The sequence below is a fragment of the Nerophis lumbriciformis genome, linkage group LG31 (assembly GCF_033978685.3).
Source record: "Nerophis lumbriciformis linkage group LG31, RoL_Nlum_v2.1, whole genome shotgun sequence".
Taxonomy (NCBI): domain Eukaryota; kingdom Metazoa; phylum Chordata; class Actinopteri; order Syngnathiformes; family Syngnathidae; genus Nerophis; species Nerophis lumbriciformis.
The window spans coordinates 702,501-728,788 of record NC_084578.2 but is presented as its reverse complement, the minus strand read 5'-3'; the positions used below and the strand labels follow the sequence as shown (position 1 = coordinate 728,788).

The following is a 26,288-nucleotide window of genomic DNA, read 5'->3' as shown; positions in this document are numbered from 1 at the left end:
TTGCTCACTTGTCTTTAAAAGTTTAAAGAATATCAGTGGAAATTTCTTGTTGAAAAAATTCAACTGCTAGAGTGCCCCCTAGAAACATGTACCAACATGATCCTTGTCATCATTTAGCCTGTTTGTCTTGGATTGGGTGTCTTCTAGCAAAGTCAATAGGCTTCTTAGTCTGATATAAAACACGAATCCTTGAACGTTTGAAAGAAATCACTTTGAGGTTCCAACAGCTAGATCGCCGCCTAGAAACATACTGATATCATGACATCTGGCACCAGATATCTTAAGTAAACTATTTTGAGTTGAATGTCACGATAAAGCAACAGAGATCTTGCTCACTAATCTTTAAAAGTTTGAAGAAGATCAGTGGAAATTTCTTGGTCAAAAATTGCAACTGCTAGAGTGCCCCCTAGAAACATGTAGCAACATGATCTTTGTCACCATTTAGCCTGTTTGTCCTGGATTTAGTGTCTTCTAGCAAAGTCAATAGGGTTCTTGGTCTTACTTAAAACACTAATCCTTGAACGCTTGAAAGAAGTCAGTTTGAGGTTCCAACTGGTAGAGTGGCGCCTAGACCTCAGAGGAAAGATCCTTGCTAAAGCGTCGCCTCGCAGCTTATACCTGTGTGACCTTTGACACCAGCCATCTTAAGTATTTGGGGTCAAATACTATTAAAAAATCAAAATGAATCTTGCACTGACATAAAACACTGATCTTTGAAAGTTTTCAAATGGTAGAGCGCTGCATAGACCCCAGATGACAGATCCTTGATCATTGTAAAGAACTCAACCACTGCTTAGACACATACCAATATGGGTTCTTGGGTTCTAAATCAGGGTTCTTGTTGTGGCTTAGAACGTTAATAATGATTTGAAGAAAACCAGTGGACTTTTGTAATTGCTAGAGCGCCGCATAGAAACATGAACTAGTATGATCTTTGTGACAGTTGCCTAGAGTGTCTTGGATCAAATCTCATCAATACAAGTCATTTAGATTTGTGCTGAGACATTCAACACTAATCCTTGACAGTTTGAAGATGATGAGACAAACAATCTAATTTGGTAGAGTGCTGCCTAGAAACGTGACGTGTGAAGTTCACACATTTTCATAAATCAATGTGATTGTAGACCAGGTGAACGAAAGGAACGAGAAGGATGCGTTTGGTATCGGTGGTCATCTTTTGCTGTTCCTTGTCTTTGAAGGTCATGTTCATGAACTTGCAAGTCTTCTTCCGGTCTCCATTCCAGACTAAGTCCATCAAGACGTCTTAAAGTGGAACTATACTTTCACCTTTCACCCCTCACAAAGATGCCCCCCCCCCCCCCCCCCCCCCCCCCTTAATCCCAAATGTCTAGATTAGTCCCACTTTCAAAGACACCGGAGAAAGTCCCACACGGCCAGGAGCCATTGGACCGTCAAGGCGGCGCTAAGCAGAGTATAGAAAAGAGGAGAACAATGAAGGTGTCGGCCGGGCCTTGAATGCATCGTCTGTGATTGATGAGCCTTTTATGCTCGCTTGCTGGAGCGCTACTCAGCTCACCTGGACCAGGAAGTGTGAATGCTGGGACCAGGAAGTGTGAATGCTGAGAAAATGTGGAGTCTTTGCAGCTAGAACAATGTTTGGGAAGACTTTGGAATGAAAATAATTGCTCGAGCGCCGCCTAGAAACATGTCAGTCTGACCTGTGACACTATCACAAGTGTCTTGTTGTTGAATGTCTTTGCAACGCAACAGAGTTCTTGCTAAGAAGATTTGAATAATATCGGTAAGTAATTCCTGCTGCTCGAGTGCCGCCTAGAAACACGTCAGTCTGACCTGTGACACTATCACAAGTGTCTTGTTGTTGAATGTCACATGTCTTTGCAACACAACAGAGTTCTTGCTAAGAAGGTTTGAATAATATTGGTAGTTAGTTCCAGCTGTTCGAGCGCCGCCTAGAAACATGTCAGTCTGACCTGTGACACTATCACAAGTGTCTTGTTGTTGAATGTCTTTGCAACACAACAGAGTTGTTGCTAAGAAGGTTTGAATAATATCGGTAATTAATTCCTGCTGCTTGAGTGCCGCCTAGAAACACGTCAGTCTGACCTGTGACCCTATCACAAGTGTCTTGTTGTTGAATGTCTTTGCAACACAACAGAGTTCTTGCTAAGAATGTTTGAATAATATTGGTAATTAATTCCTGCTGCTCGAGCGCCGCCTAGAAACATGTCAGTTTGACGTGTGACACTATCACAAGTGTCTTGTTGTTATATGTTAAATGTCTTTGCAACGCAACAGAGTTCTTGCTAAGAAGGTTTGAATAATATTGGTAACTAATTCCTGCTGCTCGAGTGCCGCCTAGAAACACGTCAGTCTGACTCGTGACACTGTCACAAGTGTCTTGTTGTTGAATGTTACATGTCTTTGCAACGCAACAGAGTTCTTGCTAAGAAGGTTTGAATAATATTGGTGATTAATTCCTGCTGCTTGAGTGCCGCCTAGAAACACGTCAGTCTGACCTGTGACACTATCACAAGTGTCTTGTTGTTGAATGTCACATGTCTTTGCAACACAACAGAGTTCTTGCTAAGAAGGTTTGAATAATATTGGTAGTTAGTTCCAGCTGCTCGAGCGCCGCCTAGAAACATGTCAGTCTGACCTGTGACACTATCACAAGTGTCTTGTTGTTGAATGTCTTTGCAACACAACAGAGTTGTTGCTAAGAAGGTTTGAATAATATCGGTAATTAATTCCTGCTGCTCGAGTGCCGCCTAGAAACATGCCAGTCTGACCTGTGACCCTATCACAAGTGTCTTGTTGTTGAATGTCTTTGCAACACAACAGAGTTCTTGCTAAGAATGTTTGAATAATATTGGTAATTAATTCCTGCTGCTTGAGTGCCGCCTAGAAACACGTCAGTCTGACCTGTGACACTATTACAAGTGTCTTTTTGCTGAATGTCTTTGCAACACAACAGAGTTCTTGCTAAGAAGGTTTGAATAATATTGGTAGTTAGTTCCAGCTGCTCGAGCGCTGCCTAGAAACATGTCAGTCTGACCTGTGACACTATCACAAGTGTCTTGTTGTTGAATGTCTTTGCAACACAACAGAGTTGTTGCTAAGAAGGTTTGAATAATATCGGTAATTAATTCCTGCTGCTCGAGTGCCGCCTAGAAACACGCCAGTCTGACCTGTGACCCTATCACAAATGTCTTGTTGTTGAATGTCTTTGCAACACAACAGAGTTGTTGCTAAGAATGTTTGAATAATATTGGTAATTAATTCCTGCTGCTCGAGCGCCGCCTAGAAACATGTCAGTTTGACGTGTGACACTATCACAAGTGTCTTGTTGTTGAATGTCTTTGCAACACAACAGAGTTCTTGCTAAGAATGTTTGAATAATATTGGTAATTAATTCCTGCTGCTTGAGTGCCGCCTAGAAACACGTCAGTCTGACCTGTGACACTATTACAAGTGTCTTTTTGCTGAATGTCTTTGCAACACAACAGAGTTCTTGCTAAGAAGGTTTGAATAATATTGGTAGTTAGTTCCAGCTGCTCGAGCGCTGCCTAGAAACATGTCAGTCTGACCTGTGACACTATCACAAGTGTCTTGTTGTTGAATGTCTTTGCAACACAACAGAGTTGTTGCTAAGAAGGTTTGAATAATATCGGTAATTAATTCCTGCTGCTCGAGTGCCGCCTAGAAACACGCCAGTCTGACCTGTGACCCTATCACAAATGTCTTGTTGTTGAATGTCTTTGCAACACAACAGAGTTCTTGCTAAGAATGTTTGAATAATATTGGTAATTAATTCCTGCTGCTCGAGCGCCGCCTAGAAACATGTCAGTTTGACGTGTGACACTATCACAAGTGTCTTGTTGTTGAATGTCTTTGCAACACAACAGAGTTCTTGCTAAGAAGGTTTGAATAATATTGGTAGTTAGTTCCAGCTGCTCGAGCGCCGCCTAGAAACATGTCAGTCTGACCTGTGACACTATCACAAGTGTCTTGTTGTTGAATGTCACATGTCTTTGCAACACAGCAGAGTTCTTGCTAAGAAGGTTTGAATAATATTGGTAGTTAGTTCCAGCTGCTCGAGTGCCGCCTAGAAACATGTCAGTTTAAAAATTGATTCTTATAAAAAAAAGAATAATAATTATTTTTTTATTTTTTTTAAGCAATTTTTGAAAAATATTAATCGATTTAGAATTGGGTTGGGCAAGAGTCGCGATTCAGATGTGAACCAATTTAGTGTGCACCCCTGGTGATTAGTGTAGACTTCTAGGTGGACGCTCCACAATGTTGTGCCTCCAAGTTGACAGGAAGTGAATGGATCTTTTAGTGCGTCCCTTGTGATAAAAAAGACGAATAGACAAACAAACGGTTCCAACGGATCTGCAAAAAATTATCAAAATAAATACTGCGAATAAAATATGTATATTTTTTAAATCAATTTTAGAAAATATTCAATTATTATTTTTATTTTTTTATAAAATATCAAATAATAAAAACAATTTAATTGATTTTTGAAAATTATGAATTGATTTAGAATCAAGCTAAACAAGATTAAGATGTGAATCCATTTTTTGTGCACCCTAGTGTAGACTTATTGGTGGACGCTCCACAATGTTGTGTGTCTCCATGTTTGTTAGATTAGATTTATAGGTTATTATGTTGTTATAGGTTATTTTGTTGTTATAGGTTATTATGTTGTTATAGGTTATTATGTTGTAATAGGTTATTAGATTAGATTTATAGGTTATTATGTTGTTATAGGTTATTAGATTAGATTTATAGGTTATTATGTTGTTATAGGTTATTAGATTAGATTTATAGGTTATTATGTTGTTATAGGTTATTATGTTGTTATAGGTTATTAGATTAGATTTATAGGTTATTATGTTGTTATAGGTTATTATGTTGTTATAGGTTATTAGATTATATTTATAGGTTATTATGTTGTTATAGGTTATTATGTTGTTATAGGTTATTAGATTAGATTTATAGGTTATTATGTTGTTATAGGTTATTATGTTGTTATAGGTTATTAGATTATATTTATAGGTTATTATGTTGGTATAGGTTATTATGTTGGTATAGGTTATTATGTTGTTGTAGGTTATTAGATTAGATTTATAGGTTATTATGTTGTTATAGGTTATTATGTTGTTATAGGTTATTAGATTAGATTTATAGGTTATTATGTTGTTATAGGTTATTATGTTGTTATAGGTTATTAGATTAGATTTATAGGTTATTATGTTGTTATAGGTTATTATGTTGTTATAGGTTATTAGATTATATTTATAGGTTATTATGTTGGTATAGGTTATTATGTTGGTATAGGTTATTATGTTGTTGTAGGTTATTAGATTAGATTTATAGGTTATTATGTTGTTATAGGTTATTATGTTGTTATAGGTTATTAGATTAGATTTATAGGTTATTATGTTGTTATAGGTTATTATGTTGTTATAGGTTATTAGATTAGATTTATAGGTTATTATGTTGTTATAGGTTATTATGGTGTTATAGGTTATTAGATTAGATTTATAGGTTATTATGTTGTTATAGGTTATTATGTTGTTATAGGTTATTAGATTAGATTTATAGGTTATTATGTTGTTATAGGTTATTATGTTGTTATAGGTTATTAGATTATATTTATAGGTTATTATGTTGGTATAGGTTATTATGTTGTTATAGGTTATTAGATTAGATTTATAGGTTATTATGTTGTTATAGGTTATTATGTTGTTATAGGTTATTAGATTAGATTTATAGGTTATTATGTTGTTATAGGTTATTATGTTGTTATAGGTTATTAGATTAGATTTATAGGTTATTATGTTGTTATAGGTTATTATGGTGTTATAGGTTATTAGATTAGATTTATAGGTTATTATGTTGTTATAGGTTATTAGATTAGATTTATAGGTTATTATGTTGTTATAGGTTATTAGATTAGATTTATAGGTTATTATGTTGTTATCGGTTATTATGTTCTTATAGGTTATTAGATTAGATTTATAGGTTATTATGTTGTTATAGGTTATTATGTTGTTATAGGTTATTAGATTAGATTTATAGGTTATTATTTTGTTATAGGTTATTATGTTGTTATAGGTTATTAGATTAGATTTATAGGTTATTATGTTGTTATAGGTTATTAGATTAGATTTATAGGTTATTATGTTGTTATCGGTTATTATGTTCTTATAGGTTATTAGATTAGATTTATAGGTTATTATGTTGTTATAGGTTATTATGTTGTTATAGGTTATTAGATTATATTTATAGGTTATTATGTTGTTATAGGTTATTATGTTGTTATAGGTTATTAGATTATATTTATAGGTTATTATGTTGGTATAGGTTATTATGTTGGTATAGGTTATTATGTTGTTATAGGTTATTAGATTAGATTTATAGGTTATTATGTTGTTATAGGTTATTATGTTGTTATAGGTTATTAGATTAGACTTATAGGTTATTATGTTGTTATAGGTTATTATGGTGTTATAGGTTATTAGATTAGATTTATAGGTTATTATGTTGTTATAGGTTATTATGTTGTTATAGGTTATTAGATTATATTTATAGGTTATTATGTTGTTATAGGTTATTATGTTGTTATAGGTTATTAGATTATATTTATAGGTTATTATGTTGTTATAGGTTATTATGTTGTTATAGGTTATTAGATTATATTTATAGGTTATTATGTTGTTATAGGTTATTATGTTGTTATAGGTTATTATGTTGTTATAGGTTATTAGATTAGATTTATAGGTTATTATGTTGTTATAGATTATTATGTTGTTATAGGTTATTATGTTGTTATAGGTTATTATGTTGTTATAGGTTATTAGATTAGATTTATAGGTTATTATGTTGTTATAGGTTATTATGTTCTTATAGGTTATTAGATTAGATTTATAGGTTATTATGTTGTTATAGGTTATTATGTTGTTATAGGTTATTAGATTAGATTTATAGGTTATTATGTTGTTATAGGTTATTATGTTGTTATAGGTTATTAGATTAGATTTATAGGTTATGTTGTTATAGGTTATTATGTTGATGTAGGTTATTAGATTAGATTTATAGGTTATTATGTTGTTATAGGTTATTATGTTGTTATAGGTTATTAGATTAGATTTATAGGTTATTATAGGTTATTATGTTGTTATAGGTTATTATGTTGTTATAGGTAATTAGATTAGATTTATAGGTTAGATTCTTATAGATTAGATTTATAGATGGACGCTCCACAATGTTGTGTGTCTCCATGTTTATTGCAGGAATCTACAGTGTCCTTTTTATTTTGTGTTCAAGTGGTCTGAGAACTGGAGCCCGTGCTAACGTGCTAACGTGCTACCACTGGAGGGAATGTGACGTTGATGGCGGGCGGTGGAGGGAATGTGACGTTGATGGCGGGCGGTGGAGGGAATGTGACGTTGATGGCGGGCGGTGGAGGGAATGTGACGTTGATGGCGGGCGGTGGAGGGAATGTGACGTTGATGGCGGGCGGTGGAGGGAATGTGGTGTTGATGGCGGGCGGTGGAGGGAATGTGACGTTGATGGCGGGCGGTGGAGGGAATGTGACGTTGATGGCGGGCGGTGGAGGGAATGTGACGTTGATGGCGGGCGGTGGAGGGAATGTGACGTTGATGGCGGGCGGTGGTTGTTGTGCGTCGTCAAATTGGACTTGTCATGGCCGTCGTAACACGACGCCCACACGGCGGCGGCGTGGGCAGAAGTAGGCGGAACCTTCTGGACAAGGAGGATGTGTCGGTGCCAAACAAAAAATGGTCCGCCTCCCGCCTATCCGGCAGAGAGCAGCCGTCTGGAAATAAAACGTCCAATAATCGCTCTTGGAGTCCAGCGAGGAAGAGGTGACTAAATTGCAAGGAGGGGGGGGGTGTAGGGGAGCCAACCTCACCCCCCCTCCTCTGGGGGGGGGGGCCGTGCCCTGCTAAGCCGTGAGGCCACTTACGAGGGGATTGAAGAGGCGGCGTGTATAAAAGTGTGGTAATAAATGTCAGTCATCTTGTGTCACACTGGCCCTTTAAGGAAGGGGCGGGGTCATGCAGTCATGCACTGGCCCTTTAAGGAAGGGGCGGGGTCATGCAGTCGCACTGGCCCTTTAAGGAAGGGGCGGGGTCATGCAGTCATGCACTTCCTGCTTGGAGTATCAACATCAATCACTTGTACTGACATGATATTTATGTATTATTACTTATGGTAACTTGTACTGTTTGCTGACATGATATTTATTATGTATTATTACTTATGGTAACAATGTTATGTTCAATTGTTCAATCATATTTTTATGACAGATTCTTTTTTTCTAAACCATGCTAGGCTACGCTAGGCTAGGCTAGGCTAGGCTAGGCTAGGCTAGGCTATCTTCTCATGTCCTCTGATACAACAATGTACTTCTCATGTCTTCTGATATAACAATGTACTTCATGATGCTTTTATGATGTTTAATTACAAATATTAAGAGTCAAAAATGTCCTTAAGTGATGTAAGTGTTGCTAACTTCTTCTCCTTGTCCTCAGAGCTCAGTCCTTGGATGTCGGCCTTCTCACCAGGCGGCGTGCGGGACTTCTCCCAGATGACCCTTGACCTCACCAGGAATGAACTCATCGTGGGCGCCAGGTGAGACACACACACATACACTGTACACACACACACACACACACACACACACACTGTAAACACACACACACACACTGTAAATACACACACACACACTGTAAACACACACTGTACACACATACGCACACACACACACACACACATACACTGTACACGCACACACACACACACACACACTGTAAACACACACACACACACACTGTAAACACACACACACACACACATACTGTAAACATACACACACACACTGTACACACACACACACACACTGTAAATACACACACACTGTACACACACACACACACACACACACACTGTAAATACACACACACTGTAAACACACACAGTAAACACACACACACTGTAAACACCACACTGCACACACACACACACACACACACACACACACACACACACACACACACACACACATACACTGTACACACACACACACACACACACACACACACACACACACACACACACACTGTAAATACACACACACATACTGTAAACACACACAAACACACACACACACTTTAAACACACACACACACTGTAAACACACGCACACACACACACTGTAAACTTACACACACACACACTGTACACACACACACACACACACACACACTGTAAATACACACACACAGTAAACACACACACAATGTAAACACAACACTGCACACACACACACACTACAAACACACGCACTAATCACACACACTGTAAACACCACACTGCACACACACACACACACACACACACTACAAACACACACACTGAACACACACACTGTAAACACCACACTGCACACACACACACTACAAACACACACACTAAACACACACACACTGTACACACACACACACACACTACACACACACACACACACACTACATACACACACACACTGTAAACACACCCACCACCACTATACACACACACACTGCAAACACACACACACACACACTGTACACTCACACACACACACACACACACACACACACACACACACACACACACACACTACAAACACACGCACTAATCACACACACTGTAAACACCACACTGCACACACACACACACACACTACAAACACACACACTGAACACACACACTGTAAACACCACACTGCACACACACACACTACAAACACACACACTAAACACACACACTGTACACACACACACACACACACTACACACACACACACACACACTACATACACACACACACTGTAAACACACCCACCACCACTGTACACACACACACTACATACACACACACACACACACACACACACACACACACACACACACACACACACACTGAAGGATACTTACAAACATGTATTTTGTCGTTAATGTAGAAACTTCCTGTTCAGACTGGACCTCAGCAACTTGTCACTGGTGCAGGTAAGAGCTAATATTTGTTAACATTGTGTTACCTTGTACAATATTACTTAGTAATATTCTTTAGTACTGTGTTACCTAGTACAATATTACATACAGTACTTAGTAATATTCTTTAGTACTGTGTTACCTTGTACAATATTACTTAGTAGTATTCTTTAGTACTGTGTTACCTAGTACAATATTACATACAGTACTTGGTAATATTTTTTAGTACTGTGTTACCTAGTACAATATTACATACAGTACTTAGTAATACTTTGGTAAGCTATGAAGCCACACCGCTTGATGGATTGTACTGTGCTTCAACATAGGAGTATTATTATGGTGTGTGTATAAGGTAAGACATATTATCTTCAACATAGGAGTATTATTATGGTGTGTGTATAAGGTAAGACATATTATCTTCAACATAGGAGTATTATTATGGTGTGTGTATAAGGTAAGACATATTATCTTCAACATAGGAGTATTATTATGGTGTGTGTATAAGGTAAGACATATTATCTTCAACATAGAAGTATTATTATGGTGTGTGTATAAGGTAAGACATATTATCTTCAACATAGAAGTATTATTATGGTGTGTGTATAAGGTAAGACATATTATCTTCAACATAGGAGTATTATTATGGTGTGTGTATAAGGTAAGACATATTATCTTCAACATAGAAGTATTATTATGGTGTGTGTATAAGGTCAGACATATTATCTGGCGTTTTGTTTCACAATATTATGCAAGAGCAACTTTTCTTACCTTCTGGTACCTGCTGATTTGTATTTGCGATCTGCATAAGTCCTGAAAATGTGCGCGCATCCGCCTTTGTAGTCCGTGGTGACGCCGTAGTAGATAATCTTCTTCTTTTTCTCTATCTTCTTGTTATGTGACATTCATGTTGCCATTTCTAATATAAAGTAGTGTCAAGTTCTTACTTATATCTGTCAGTGAACTCACCATGAAAGCACTAAAACATACCGGTGTAGTGACTTTATATTATTCACCCAAGGAACTTTAGTTATTAGAGAGTTACGGTCACGGGACACATTTCGGGTGTTGTTGTTGCACTAGTGAGCCACGGATGAGGAGATGCTGCTCCATTATTGATTGAAGTAAAGTGTGAATGTCATTAAAACAGTTAGCGCCATCTTTTGACACGTCTTCCACTCCCGTCCTTGCACGCTACACCACTACAACAAGGAGAAGACGCTGTCCAAGTGGAGGCACGTAAATAAGAGCGCCCACAAAACGGTGCATCCTGAAGAGACTGTCAGAAAGTGAGTTGAAGATGATGTGTAGAACATCATCCATGCAACATTTTGAGCAAAGAAGCACCATCACATGCTATGTAGACCACAAGCAAGTCTTTTACTTTTAGAAAATAATCATAATTATAATATGACTCCTTTAATGCGCCTTATAATCCGCTGCGCCTTTTGTATGAAAATAGATGTTGTGTTTACTGAGGGGAGGTGACAGCAAACAGACACCAGGGGGCAGTATATACAATTATTTATTATATATATAGTCAATATATATATATATATATATATAAATAATAATAAACAATACTACTGAACTAAGGAAATGAAGTGTGAACTAGAATACAAGAGTGTGTGGTGTAAGACTATGTGTGTAGTTAGCTGAAGTGTGTTACCAAGTGTTGAAGAGAGCAAACGAGGCAGTCCATGGGGCAGGCAGGTGATCCGGGGCGAGAGAGAGGCGTCAAAGTCCAGGGGCAAGCGAGGAGTCAAGGAAACGAAGGAGGCAGTCAAAATTCAGGGCAACGGAAGGTAAACACTGCGGAGGCACGGGAGAACAAACAAGGATGTCAGACACGAGGGAAAACACGCAGAGACAGAGAGAGATCATAAGCCTTACGGTACACCATGAGAAAACTAAGTTCCCGCGCCGATCCTTGGGTCCACTGGTCCTTTATTGAGCTTGCCCTCATCAGACCCAGGAGTGTAGATTGCCGGTGAGTGATTGCAGCTGGTGGCTGCTGCAGGGCGGGGACGCGCGCGGCGCGTCCCTGGATGTGCGCACCCGTGGGCGTGTCCCGAGGTGCGCACAGACGGATGAGCGGCGTTGGCAGGAGCCTGAGCCGTAACAATAGACCTGACTAGACCCGCTCATCGGCAGTGCGCCTTTTAATCCGCTGCGCCCTATGGTCCGAAAAATAGGATAGTTGGTTATTTGTTGGTGTCTTTCTTAGTTAGTTAGTTAGTTAGTTAGTCGTAAACTTTCAGAAAATGTGAGAAATGGGGTGAGGAAGAAGTGATGATATTTTGGTGCTGATGCGGATGATGTGTTGAGTAGAGAGATGATGGCGCAGGTCTGTGCTCTCAGTGCTGGTCTACTTGGAAGAAGCTGGAAGTTGGAAAGCAGACATGTCTGACTCCTCTTCTCTCTCAGGAGCACAAGTGAGGGAGAAGATGGATGTATGATGGATGTAACAACATGAAAGTAGTAGAAGATGATGCACCTCACCTGTCTGTCAGGTGTTTGCTGAAAAGCTGCAGGTGATATAAATATATGAATATTAATACTTCTTACAGTGTGACACCTCACCTGTCTGTCACTTTTGTGTGCGTGTGTGTGTGTGTGTGTGTGTGTGTGTGTGTGTGTGTGTGTGTGTGTGTGTGTGTGTGTGTGTGTGCGTGTGTGTGTGTTGTGTGTGTGTGTGTGTGTGTGTGTGTGTGTGTGTGTTGTGTGTGTGTGTGTGTGTGTGTGTGTGTGTGTGGTGTGTGTTCTAAAGTAACAAGGAGCTGTCAACATGTCATCATCCTCATGTGACAGAAGAACGCTGCTTGTCAAAAACAACTCCTTCTCCTCACTGCACTGGGGACTTTCACAATAAAAGCCTCAGTGGGAGCTTGTTTTGAAGAGGTTAATAATGTTAGAGTGACGATGGTGTAGTCCTTGTATGTGTCAACCAAATTATTATTTTTGTATTTTTTTTAACAAATTTATATAAAATGTTTTAGTTATTTTAACACATTTTTATGCATATATATATATATATATATATATATATATATATATATATATATATATATATATATATATATATATATATATATATGTATGTGTGGGAAAAAAATCACAAGACTATTTCATCTCTACAGGCCTGTTTCATGAGGGGGGGTTTCCCTCAATCATCAGGAGATTTTAATGGGAGCATTCACATACCATGGTTTATATAGGGCACAGAGTGGGTGGGTGCAGGCTGGCGTAGGGGCGTGGTGATTGGCTCATGTGTTACCTAGGAGGTGTTTCCGTCTGTGGCGGCATGCTGTTACAATTTCGCTGCGCTTGTTGAGGGATGACAGGTCTGGACGGTAAATAATAAACAGTTTCTCTTTCAAGCATAGGTTGCATCTTTTATTACCACTATTGTAAGGTGTGCTGGATGCAAGAATTTGCCATGTTATTGAATATTCAACATTATTGTCTTTGAGGTCCCAAATGTGTTTGCTGAGTTCTGTGGTATTCCGCAGGTTTTGGTTCCTGAAAGAAGCCTTGTGATTGTTCCATCTGGTTTTGAACTCTCCTTCGGTTAATCCTACATATGTGTCGGATGTGTTAATGTCCTTGCGTGTTACCTTAGATTGGTAGACAACTGATGTTTGTAAGGACCCCCCGTTGAGAGGGCAATCAGGTTTCTTTCGACAGTTGCAGCCTTTGTTGGTTTTGGAGTCGCTCTGTCCGGGGGCCGACGGCTCATTTGCAATTGTTTTGTTATGGTTTGAGATGATTTGTCGTATATTGTTCATGCAGCTGTAGCTCAATTTAATGTTGTTCTTGTTGAATACTTTTCTTAGGGTGTTGTCTTTGGGAAAGTGTTTGTCAATCAGATTGAGGAATTTGTGTCCAATGTTAGTTGAGACGTTTTTGCTGTATGGGGGGTTGTACCAGATGATGTCGTTTCGTTTTCTGTTCTTTTTTGGCTGGTTTCCTGGCGTGGGTTCCAAAAAAGAACAGAAAACGAAACGACATCATCTGGTACAACCCCCCATACAGCAAAAACGTCTCAACTAACATTGGACACAAATTCCTCAATCTGATTGATTCCTCAATTTCGCTGCGCTTGTTGAGGGATGACAGGTCTGGACGGTATATAATAAACAAAACACAAAAGAGAAACTGTTTATTATAAACCGTCCAGACCTGTCATCCCTCAACAAGCGCAGCGAAATTGTATCAGCATGCCGCCACAGACGGAAACACCTCCTAGGTAACACATGAGCCAATCACCACGCCCCTACGCCAGCCTGTACCCACCCACTCTGTGCCCTATATAAACCATGGTATGTGAATGCTTCCATTAAAATCTCCTGATGATTGAGGGAACCCCTCATGAAACAGGCCTGTAGAGATGAAGTAGTCTTGTGATTTTTTTCCCCACACATACATATATATATATATATATATATATATATATATATATATATATATATATATATATATATATATATATATATATATATATATATATATATATATATATATATATATATATATATATATATATATATATATATATACAGAGCGACTCCAAAACCAACAAAGGCTGCAACTGCCGCAAGAAACCTGATTGCCCTCTCAACGGGGGGTGCTTACAAACATCAGTTGTTTACCAATCTAAGGTAACACGCAAGGACATTAACACATCCGACACATATGTAGGATTAACCGAAGGAGAGTTTAAAACCAGATGGAACAATCACAAGGCTTCTTTCAGGAACCAAAACTTGCGGAATACCACAGAACTCAGCAAACACATTTGGGACCTCAAAGACAATAATGTTGAATATTCAATAACATGGCAAATTCTTGCATCCAGCACACCTTACAATAGTGGTAATAAAAGATGCAACCTATGCTTGAAAGAGAAACTGTTTATTATTTACCGTCCAGACCTGTCATCCCTCAACAAGCGCAGCGAAATTGTATCAGCATGCCGCCACAGATGGAAACACCTCCTAGGTAACACATGAGCCAATCACCACGCCCCTACGCCAGCCTGTACCCACCCACTCTGTGCCCTATATAAACCATGGTATGTGAATGCTTCCATTAAAATCTCCTGATGATTGAGGGAACCCCTCATGAAACAGGCCTGTAGAGATGAAGTAGTCTTGTGATTTTTTTTCCCACACATACATATATACATATATACTGTATATATATATATATATATATATATATATATATATTTATATATATATACCTTCATTAGTGAGACAGACCTCACACATGAAGCTTTAACAATCCAGACATGGAAGGTCACAAGCTGCTGTGTGTGTGTGTGTGTGTGTGTGTGTGTGTGTGTGTGTGTGTGTGTGTGTGTGTGTGTGTGTGTGTGTGTGTGTGTGTGTGTGTGTGAGTCATGATGATGTTGGGGTGTAACTATGTGAGAGCGGGGGTGAAGGCTGAGCAGGTGAACACCTGCTGTGCCCATTAGTGAGCAGCCAAGTGTAGTTGGAGTGCACAATCATGGCTGCCTGCTGGATACATGAAAGACTTCATGTCTTCCTCTTCCCACCTCAACCTTCAACACCACCACCATATCCATCTCCTACATGACTATCTGAGAGTATTATTACATTTCTACCTACCTAGCTTTCCTGTTGTCTTACACTATCATTACATTAGTCACTATCATGTCTTCTCTGGTCTTTTATTTTGAAGGAGCCTATATTAACGGGTGTCCAAAGTGCGTTTGAGTTATTGTCCCTCGGCATAGCGTTGAAGGTCACATGAAGTCATCATTATGGCGATGTTCTTAGACTGATCAGACTTTTGAATAAATGACAATTATTACTGAATGAATGACAAGTATTACTGAATGAATGACAAGTATTATTGAATGAATGACAAGTATTTTCAATGAATGACAAGTATTATTGAATGAATGACAAGTATTATTGAATGAATGACAAGTATTTTCAATGAATGACAAGTATTATTGAATGAATGACAAGTATTATTGAATGAATGACAAGTATTATTGAATGAATGACAAGTATTACTGAATGAATGACAAGTATTATTGAATGAATGACAAGTATTACTGAATGAATGACAAATATTATTGAATGAATGACAAGTATTATTGAATGAATGACAAATATTATTGAATGAATGACAAGTGTTACTGAATGAATGACAAATATTATTGAATGAATGACAAGTATTATTGAATGAATGACAAGTATTATTGAATGAATGACAAGTATTACTGAATGAATGACAAGTATTATTGAATGAATGACAAGTATTATTGAATGAATGACAAGTATTACTGAACGAATGACAAGTATTATTGAATGAATGACAAGTATTATTGAATGAATGACAAGTATTACTGAATGAATGACAAGTATTATTGAATGAATGACAAGTATTACTGAATGAATGACAAGTATTATTGAATGAATGACAAGTATTTTCAATGAATGACAAGTATTATTGAATGAATGACAAGTATTATTGAATGAATGACAAGTATTTTCAATGAATGACAAGTATTATTGAATGAATGACAAGTATTATTGAATGAATGACAAGTATTATTGAATGAATGACAAGTATTATTGAATGAATGACAAGTATTACTGAATGAATGACAAGTATTATTGAATGAATGACAAGTATTACTGAATGAATGACAAATATTATTGAATGAATGACAAGTATTATTGAATGAATGACAAATATTATTGAATGAATGACAAGTGTTACTGAATGAATGACAAATATTATTGAATGAATGACAAGTATTATTGAATGAATGACAAGTATTATTGAATGAATGACAAGTATTACTGAATGAATGACAAGTATTATTGAATGAATGACAAGTATTATTGAATGAATGACAAGTATTACTGAACGAATGACAAGTATTATTGAATGAATGACAAGTATTATTGAATGAATGACAAGTATTACTGAATGAATGACAAGTATTATTGAATGAATGACAAGTGTTACTGAATGAATGACAAGTATTACTGAATGAATGACAAGTATTATTGAATGAATGACAAGTATTACTGAATGAATGACAAGTATTATTGAATGAATGACAAGTATTATTGAATGAATGACAATTATTATTGAATGAATGACAAGTATTATTGAATGAATGACAAGTATTATTGAATGAATGACAAGTATTATTGAATGAATGACAATTATTATTGAATGAATGACAAGTATTATTGAATGAATGACAAGTATTATTGAATGAATGACAAGTATTATTGAATGAATGACAAGTATTATTGAATGAATGACAAGTATTATTGAAGGAATGACAAGTATTATTGAACGAATGACAAGTATTACTGAATGAATGACAAGTATTATTGAATGAATGACAAGTATTATTGAATGAATGACAAGTATTATTGAATGAATGACAAGTATTACTGATTGTATGACAAGTATTATTGAATGAATGACAAGTATTATTGAATGAATGACAAGTATTACTGAATGAATGACAAGTGTTACTGAATGAATGACAAGTATTACTGAATGAATGACAAGTATTATTGAATGAATGACAGGTATTACTGAATGAATGACAAGTATTATTGAATGAATGACAAGTATTATTGAATGAATGACAAGTATTATTGAATGAATGACAAGTATTATTGAATGAATGACAAGTATTATTGAATGAATGACAAGTATTATTGAAGGAATGACAAGTATTATTGAACGAATGACAAGTATTACTGAATGAATGACAAGTATTATTGAATGAATGACAAGTATTATTGAATGAATGACAAGTATTATTGAATGAATGACAAGTATTACTGATTGTATGACAAGTATTATTGAATGAATGACAAGTATTATTGAATGAATGACAAGTATTACTGAATGAATGACAAGTGTTACTGAATGAATGACAAGTATTACTGAATGAATGACAAATATTATTAGTAGCACAAAGTATGACATCAGTTCACTTCAATGTGAAGAATATTTGGTGACAAATGCAGTTGTATTGTAAGAATATATAGAAGGTAAAGGAGAAAAGTAAACTGTGTGATTATTCTGTGTATATGTGCCATTAATGCAATATTTTCTGTGATTAATTGCATGAGTTAATTGGTTGTTTTTGTCTGCCCTCGTTATTCATTTCTTTGTCACCTACAACACAAAGTTTGCTTCTTCTGGCTTAGTCTATGTCATGACTTGGTCCTGGGTGTTTGCTTTTCCGGGATGCAACGGAAAGTTGGCACGGGCGAGACGGGAATGAAGGTACATGATTTATTAATATATCAAAAAAAAGTACAAACGAAAAGCGCGCACAGTGGCGGAGAATAAACTATGAAACCAAAAGACTATAGCAAAAAAGTACAAACGAAAAACACGCACAATGGCGGAGAACAAACTATGAAACCAAAAAGACTATAAACATGGAACAAAAACTTACTTGGCTTGGACAAAAATAGTTGCTTGAGGAATCGACATGGAAAGAATGGACAGAGCATAAATGTGGTGAGGTCGTCAGAAAGACAAACTGAAAAACACTGAACTTAAATACTACAGACATGATTAATGAAAACAGGTGCGTGACTCAAGACGTGAAACAGGTGCGTGACGTGACAGGTGAAAACTAATGGGTTGCTATGGTGACAATCAAGAGTGCACAATGAGTCCAAACGTGGAACAGGTGAAACTAATGGGGTAATCATGGAAACAAGACAAGGGAGTGAAAAGACAGAAACTAAAGAGTTCTATAACTAAACAAAACATGATTACACAGACATGACAGTCTATATTGACTGCTTTGCTTTAGCATCTTTATTTTTTAATTAACTTTTAACTTTTTTTAAATTATTTAGCTCTACCGTATTACTTATATTTTTCATTAACTTTAAGCTTTTTTTTATTTTAGCCTCCTTTTCTTAACTAACTTTTAACTTTTTTTTTACTTTTAGCATCATTATTTTTGATTTCATGTTTTTAACTAACTATAAACTTTTTGTTACTTTTGGCATCTTTATTCTGTAATAATTTTTAAACAAATTTGTAACTTTTTAACTTTTAGTATCTTTAAAAAAAAATTTTTTTAACTAAGTTGACTTTTTTTTACTTTTAGCATCATTATTTTTTATTTCATTTTTTTTTAAATTAACTATAAACTTTTTGTTACTTTTGGCATCTTTATTCTGTAATAATTTTTAAACAATTTTTTAACTTTTTAACTTTTAGTATCTTTTTTTTAATTTTTTTTTAACTAAGTTGACTTTTTTTTACTTTTAGCATCATTATTTTTTATTTCATTTTTTTTAACTAACTATAAACTTTTTGTTACTTTTGGCATCTTTATTCTGTAATAATTTTTAAACAAATTTTTAACTTTTTAACTTTTAGTATCTTTTTTTGAATTTTTTTTTAACTAAGTTGACTTTTTTTTACTTTTAGCATCATTATTTTTTATTTCATTTTTTTTAACTAACTATAAACTTTTTGTTACTTTTGGCATCTTTATTCTGTAATAATTTTTAAACAAATTTTTAACTTTTTAACTTTTAGTATCTTTTTTTTATTTATTTTTTTAACTAAGTTGACTTTTTTTTACTTTTAGCATCATTATTTTTTATTTCATTTTTTTTAACTAACTATAAACTTTTTGTTACTTTTGGCATCTTTATTCTGTAATAATTTTTAAACAAATTTTTAACTTTTTAACTTTTAGTATCTTTTTTTTTTTTTTAACTAAGTTGACTTTTTTTTACTTTTAGTATTTTTATTTTTTACGTATTTTTTAAAATATTATCTTTTTTTTACATTTAGCATCTTATTTTGTTAAATTATTTTTTAAATGAACTTTTAGCTGTTTTTACTTTTAACATGTATTTTCAAAACATTTTCTTAACTAACTTAAAAGTTTTTTTTTACTTTTAACATCTTTATTTTATTCATTTATTCACTTTTCACTAACATGGACTTTTTTTCCCACTTCTAGCATCTTGAATGTAGAAAATGTATCCAACATATTCTTATCTGTAGATAGAAATGAGCATTGAAATAAAAGCATAGAAATGTGACAATGCTTGACATAAAAGATCCTGTCCATGATGCGATGTCTCACTCTGTCAGACAGTGCGGGCGGCCCCCGCATGTCAGGGTCTGCCTGGTGGGCTGTTCCTTCTGCTTATTTCCACCCCTCTCCATGTGGATGTGTGGGATGTGGCGCCGCTTTTAGTGCCGCCGCCGCCGCTGGCGGGTCTGACTCCTGATTGTGGTCCACCCACTCTCTCTCTCTCTCTCTCTCTCTCTCTCTCTGTGCCACTCAGATCCACTCTGAGGGGACGCTCGCCAGCGCTGCAATCACTGCAGCGGGGGGAAGGTGGTGGGAGGTGTGTGTGTGCGTGTGTGTGTGTGTGTGTGTGTGTGTGTGTGTGTGTGTGTGTGTGTGTGTGTGTGTGTGTGTGTGTGTGTGTATTGATATTTGCAATGACACGTCCACCTCTGACAGGAAGTAATAAGAAGACAACAACAACAAGTTCCAACCTTTATGTGCACAACAACAACACCTTTTCACTACCTGATGAATTATTGATGTCATATTCTTACCAATAAATGCATCTTGGACATAAACCACCCTGACACACACACACACACACACACACACACACACACACACACACACACACACACACACACACACACACTGTTCACGCCAATCAATACAATACAATATCAATCATTCCTCACATGATGAAAAGATGTTATTAGTGGATCAAGTAGTCTGTCCCAGGGTCAAAATGTGGCCATGATCAAAGTGAATGTGTATCATGTTGATCTTTTTCTGAGCTATAGAAAATGAGGACTAAATGTTGTTGATAGTCCCTCAGCTGTCAGGGCAGAAAGGAAAACACTTCATCTCTTAACAAGTCATCACCATGTAAGAAATGCTTCATAAAGTGTAATAAAATAGTGAAAATGTAAACATGTAGAGGAAGTAGAAGTCTTTTCTGCAGCTTTAGTTACAGCTGTGCTCTAAAGGGTGAGCTTAGGTGGTGTGCTGTTAGCGCTCTTGCCTTGCATCATGTCCAGACCATGTGGACAAATCCAAAAACTGTCTTTTCCTCTTTTCATCCACTATTTCTTCATTTGGACTTTCTCTTCTCACTCCATGCAAAGGTGGTAGTTGATACTGTCACCTGATTGGCTGTCAGCGCCATCACTTCCTGCCTTTGTTCCTGCAACCCACCTGGCTTCCACTTGCTTCCCACCAACAAGGACCAAATGATGGAAGGTTTTATCAAAGGCATATTTGAACTGATATCAAATACGTGTCTCTGGCAATACATATTGATATCGTTGCATCGCGTCCACATGGATGGTCTCCACTTTGCACTGCGCTAACATTAGCATGATGTAGTCCTGCAGCCTTGGTCTTTGGACCATCCGCCATTCTTCCTTTTTGGGACTTTAGGGACTATCCCAAAATCTCTCCACTTTATTTGTGTGTGTGTGTGTGTGTGTGTGTGTGTGTGTGTGTGTGTGTGTGTGTGTGTGTGTGTGTGTGTATGTGTGTGTGTGTGTGTGTGTGTGTGTGTGCATCAGATAATTCCTACATGAACAGCCAGGTGGAATGTCAACACGCTCTTCATGCTAACATCTCACAGCCTCTCCATCTGCCAATCTCACATCTCCTGCATCAGTGGCCAGTATCGTCTTCTCCTCATCCATGCCCGTCGGCGCCTGCCAGATGAAGATTAGCCAGCAGACGTGTTCATACCTGCCAACTTTTGAAATCAGAAAAACCTAGTAGCCAGGGTCCAAGGGCCGCAGGCCCCGGTAGGTCCAGGACAAAGTCCTGGTGGAGGGTTCAGGGCTTCGCCCCCCGACGCAAAATGATTATTAGCATTCAGACAGGTTAAAATGTTGCTAAAACCATCACTTTTCTATCAGTCACAGTGACTTTTCAAAACAAAAATATTACAGCAAAAATCATATGGGTTGATTGACATGTTTATTCTGTAAGCTAACTTCAATAGTTTGAAATTATTTTGACAGTTAATGCCAGTTATCCTGTCAACCTTTCACAAGACTTCAATTTGTTGATTGAAAGTATAAACACTTTTTACAGTAAACAAATGGTAAAACAGTACTAAACAATTCCGTTAAAAAAAAAATTGGTGTCATTATTAACTTTCTGTCCAAGCTTGTATAATCTACTGCCTTGTTCAATTGTAAAAAATATTCTGTGCCTAAAATTCACATTTCCATCACAATTATCATACTGTAAACATGGTAAGCTAACTTCATTAAAATTAATAGTCCTGTCAATAGCATGGAATTACAATTCAAATGTAGTTTTTTTGTAAGCCTTTCAAAAGAATTCAAAATATGAAAAATTCAAGAAAATTAATTTAAGCCATCAGACACTTGAAAAGTGGCACATCACATCTCTAATGTAATCATTTGAACTTTTCAACAGAAATAGCACTGCAAAAATATTAAGGACATACTTCTGTATTTTGGTAGTTATGCTGTCAACATTTAACAAGATTTCTTCAACTTGGACTTGAAAGCATAAATAGTATAAACACTTTTAACAGTATGTCGTGCTGTGAAATACAGCCGACAGGATTGCGCACCAAACACGAAGCAAGGCCAAAGCGCATGCATGGTGCAGGAGAACAAAGGACTTCTTTCATTTAAGGTTTGTGATAAACCATCAAACTCATTCGTTAAAAGGACTCTATAGTAATATAAAGTGAATTTTTCTGGACATTATCATGCAAGAAAAGTTTATTTTTGGGACCGCGATCACCGCGTAATGATTTTTAAAGGTTGCATTACAAACATTTAACTGTCCCATGTGATCAGCCAGTGCGATTGGAAGTCCATGCTCAATTATTGCCTCCGTAAATAAAACTTCGGCATTTATCACATCCAAAGAATCTGTTTGGGCGACGAAAAACGTTGAAAGTTTTCCACTTGTATCGCTAGCAACGGCATTAGACTTGTGTTTTTTTGTCCCAACGTGGTCTTTTACATCGCTAATTCCTCCGTGTCCGATCGAAAAATCTTGTCTGCACAAGGTGCAATTCGCGTAGTTTTCACCCTTTTTTTTTTTTAATTAATGAAAAACCGTATTTTTTATCACTGTAACCGTAACCCGGAATAGGTTGATGAAAACCGTACGAATTACGGGAAAACCGGAGTAGTTGGCAGGTATGCGTGTTTACCAGTGACGAGTCTTACACAGGCACAGACAACAGGGGCATAGTATAGCTCTATGTTTTATTATATATATGTATAAATAACAAACAATAATATGAATAAACTAGAGAGTGATGTGTGACTAAATCCAAAAGTGTATGGTGTGTGACTATGTGTGGGAATTAACTGCTGAGTGTTACCGTGGGTGTTGAGCCAGAGAGGTGGAAACCCAATGGAGGGAAAAGCAGGCTTTGAAGGTCCGTGAGACAAGCAGGTAGTCAAGGCGATAGCAAGGTGTCAGAGGTCCGTGTCCAGGCGGGAGGTCGAGATCCAAGAGGCAGCCGGTGAAGCAGAGGGAACGAGGGAAGACGAGACACACAGCTCGTAGGATACCAAAAACATTTTGGACAATTCCATGGTCCCAACCTTGTGGGAACAGTTTGGAGCGGGCCCCTTCCTCTTCCAACATGACCGTGCACCAGTGCACAAAGCAAGGTCCACAAAGACATGGATGACAGAGTCTGGTTTGGATGAACTTGACTGGCCTGCACAGAGTCCTGACCTGAACCCCATAGAACACCTTTGGGATGAATTAGACCGGAGTCTGAGAGCCAGGCCTTCAGTGTGTGACCTCACCAATGCGCTTTTGGAAGAGTGGTGAAAAATTGCTATAAACACACTCCGCAACCTTGTGGACAGCCTTCCCAGAAGATATAAACACACTCCGCAACCTTGTGGACAGCCTTCCCAGAAGATATAAACACACTCCGCAACCTTGTGGACAGCCTTCCCAGAAGATATAAACACACTCTGCAACCTTGTGGACAACCTTCCCAGAAGAGTTGAAGCTGTAATAGCTGCAAAAGGTCATATTGAAGCCTATGGGTTAGGAATGGGATGGCACTTCAACTTCATATGTGAGTCAAGGCAGGTGGCCAAATACTTTTGACAATATAGTGTATATGTAAAGATATATATATATATATATATTCACAGTATATATATCTATATATATATACCGAACGAACACCATGTTCAAACATAAGGGTGTCCATATGTGCACTTGGCACCAGGACACCCTAGGCCGCAGTTCTATGATCGACTTTGTAGTTGTGTCATCGGATTTGCGGCCTCATGTTTTGGACACTCGGGTGAAGAGAGGGGCGGAGCTTTCTACCGATCACCACCTGGTGGTGAGTTGGCTGCGATGGTGGGGGAGGATGCCGGACAGACCTGGCAGGCCCAAACGCATTGTGAGGGTCTGCTGGGAACGTCTGGCAGAGTCTCCTGTCAGAGAGAGTTTCAATTCCCACCTCCGGAAGAACTTTGAACATGTCACGAGGGAGGTGCTGGATATTGAGTCCGAATGGACCATGTTCCGCACCTCTATTATCGAGGCGGCTGATTGGAGCTGTGGCCGCAAGGTAGTTGGTGCTTGTCGTGGCGGTAATCCTAGAACCCGTTGGTGGACACCGGCGGTGAGGGATGCCGTCAAGCTGAAGAAGGAGTCCTATCGGGTTCTTTTGGCTCATAGGACTCCTGAGGCAGCGGACAAGTACCGACAGGCCAAGCGGTGTGCGGCTTCAGCGGTCGCGGAGGCAAAAACTCGGACATGGGAGGAGTTCGGTGAGGCCATGGAAAACGACTTCCGGACGGCTTCGAAGCAATTCTGGACCACCATCCGCCGCCTCAGGAAGGGGAAGCAGTGCACTATCAACACCGTGTATGGTGAGGATGGTGTTCTGCTGACCTCGACTGCGGATGTTGTGGATCGGTGGAGGGAATACTTCGAAGACCTCCTCAATCCCACCAACACGTCTTCCTATGAGGAAGCAGTGCCTGGGGAGTCTGTGGTGGGCTCTCCTATTTCTGGGGCTGAGGTTGCTGAGGTAGTTAAAAAGCTCCTCGGTGGCAAGGCCCCGGGGGTAGATGAGATCCGCCCGGAGTTCCTTAAGGCTCTGGATGCTGTGGGGATGTCTTGGTTGACAAGACTCTGCAGCATCGCGTGGACATTGGGGGCGGTGCCACTGGATTGGCAGACCGGGGTGGTAGTTCCTCTGTTTAAGAAGGGGAACCGGAGGGTGTGTTCTAACTACCGTGGGATCACACTCCTCAGCCTTCCCGGTAAGGTCTATTCAGGTGTACTGGAGAGGAGGCTACGCCGGATAGTCGAACCTCGGATTCAGGAGGAACAGTGTGGTTTTCGTCCTGGTCGTGGAACTGTGGACCAGCTCTATACTCTCTGCAGGGTCCTTGAGGGTGCATGGGAGTTTGCCCAACCAGTCTACATGTGTTTTGTGGACTTGGAGAAGGCATTCGACCGTGTCCCTCAGGAAGTCCTGTGGGGAGTGCTCAGAGAGTACGGGGTATCGGACTGTCTGATTGTGGCAGTCCGCTCTTTGTATGATCAGTGCCAGAGCCTGGTCCGCATTGCCGGTAGTAAGTCAGACACGTTTCCAGTGACGGTTGGACTCCGCCAAGGCTGCCCTTTGTCACCCATTCTGTTCATAACTTTTATGGACAGAATTTCTAGGCGCAGTCAAGGCGTTGAGGGGATCTGGTTTGGTGGCTGCAGGATTAGGTCTCTGCTTTTTGCAGATGATGTGGTCCTGATGGCTTCATCTGGCCAGGATCTTCAGCTCTCACTGGATCGGTTCGCAGCTGAGTGTGAAGCGACTGGGATGAGAATCAGCACCTCCAAGTCCGAGTCCATGGTTCTCGCCCGGAAAAGGGTGGAGTGCCATCTCCGGGTTGGGGAGGAGATCTTGCCCCAAGTGGAGGAGTTCAAGTACCTCGGAGTCTTGTTCACGAGTGAGGGAAGAGTGGATGGTGAGATCGACAGGCGGATCGGTGCGGCGTCTTCAGTAATGCGGACGCTGTATCGATCCGTTGTGGTGAAGAAGGAGCTGAGCCGGAAGGCAAAGCTCTCAATTTACCGGTCGATCTACGTTCCCATCCTCACCTATGGTCATGAGCTTTGGGTTATGAGCGAAAGGACAAGATCACGGGTAC

At 38.3% G+C, this 26,288-nt stretch overlaps 1 protein-coding gene across 1 annotated transcript in view; it reads left to right on the top strand.

Annotated features, from left to right (window-relative positions):
• sema5ba (sema domain, seven thrombospondin repeats (type 1 and type 1-like), transmembrane domain (TM) and short cytoplasmic domain, (semaphorin) 5Ba) overlaps positions 1-26,288 on the top strand; it is a 104,031-nt gene that overhangs the window by 35,990 nt on the left and 41,753 nt on the right. Inside the window, exons 4-5 of the mRNA XM_061926151.1 lie at positions 8,550-8,649; positions 10,022-10,067. Of these exons, the coding sequence (XP_061782135.1) occupies positions 8,550-8,649; positions 10,022-10,067 (146 nt within the window). The remainder of the gene's footprint in view (positions 1-8,549; positions 8,650-10,021; positions 10,068-26,288) is intronic.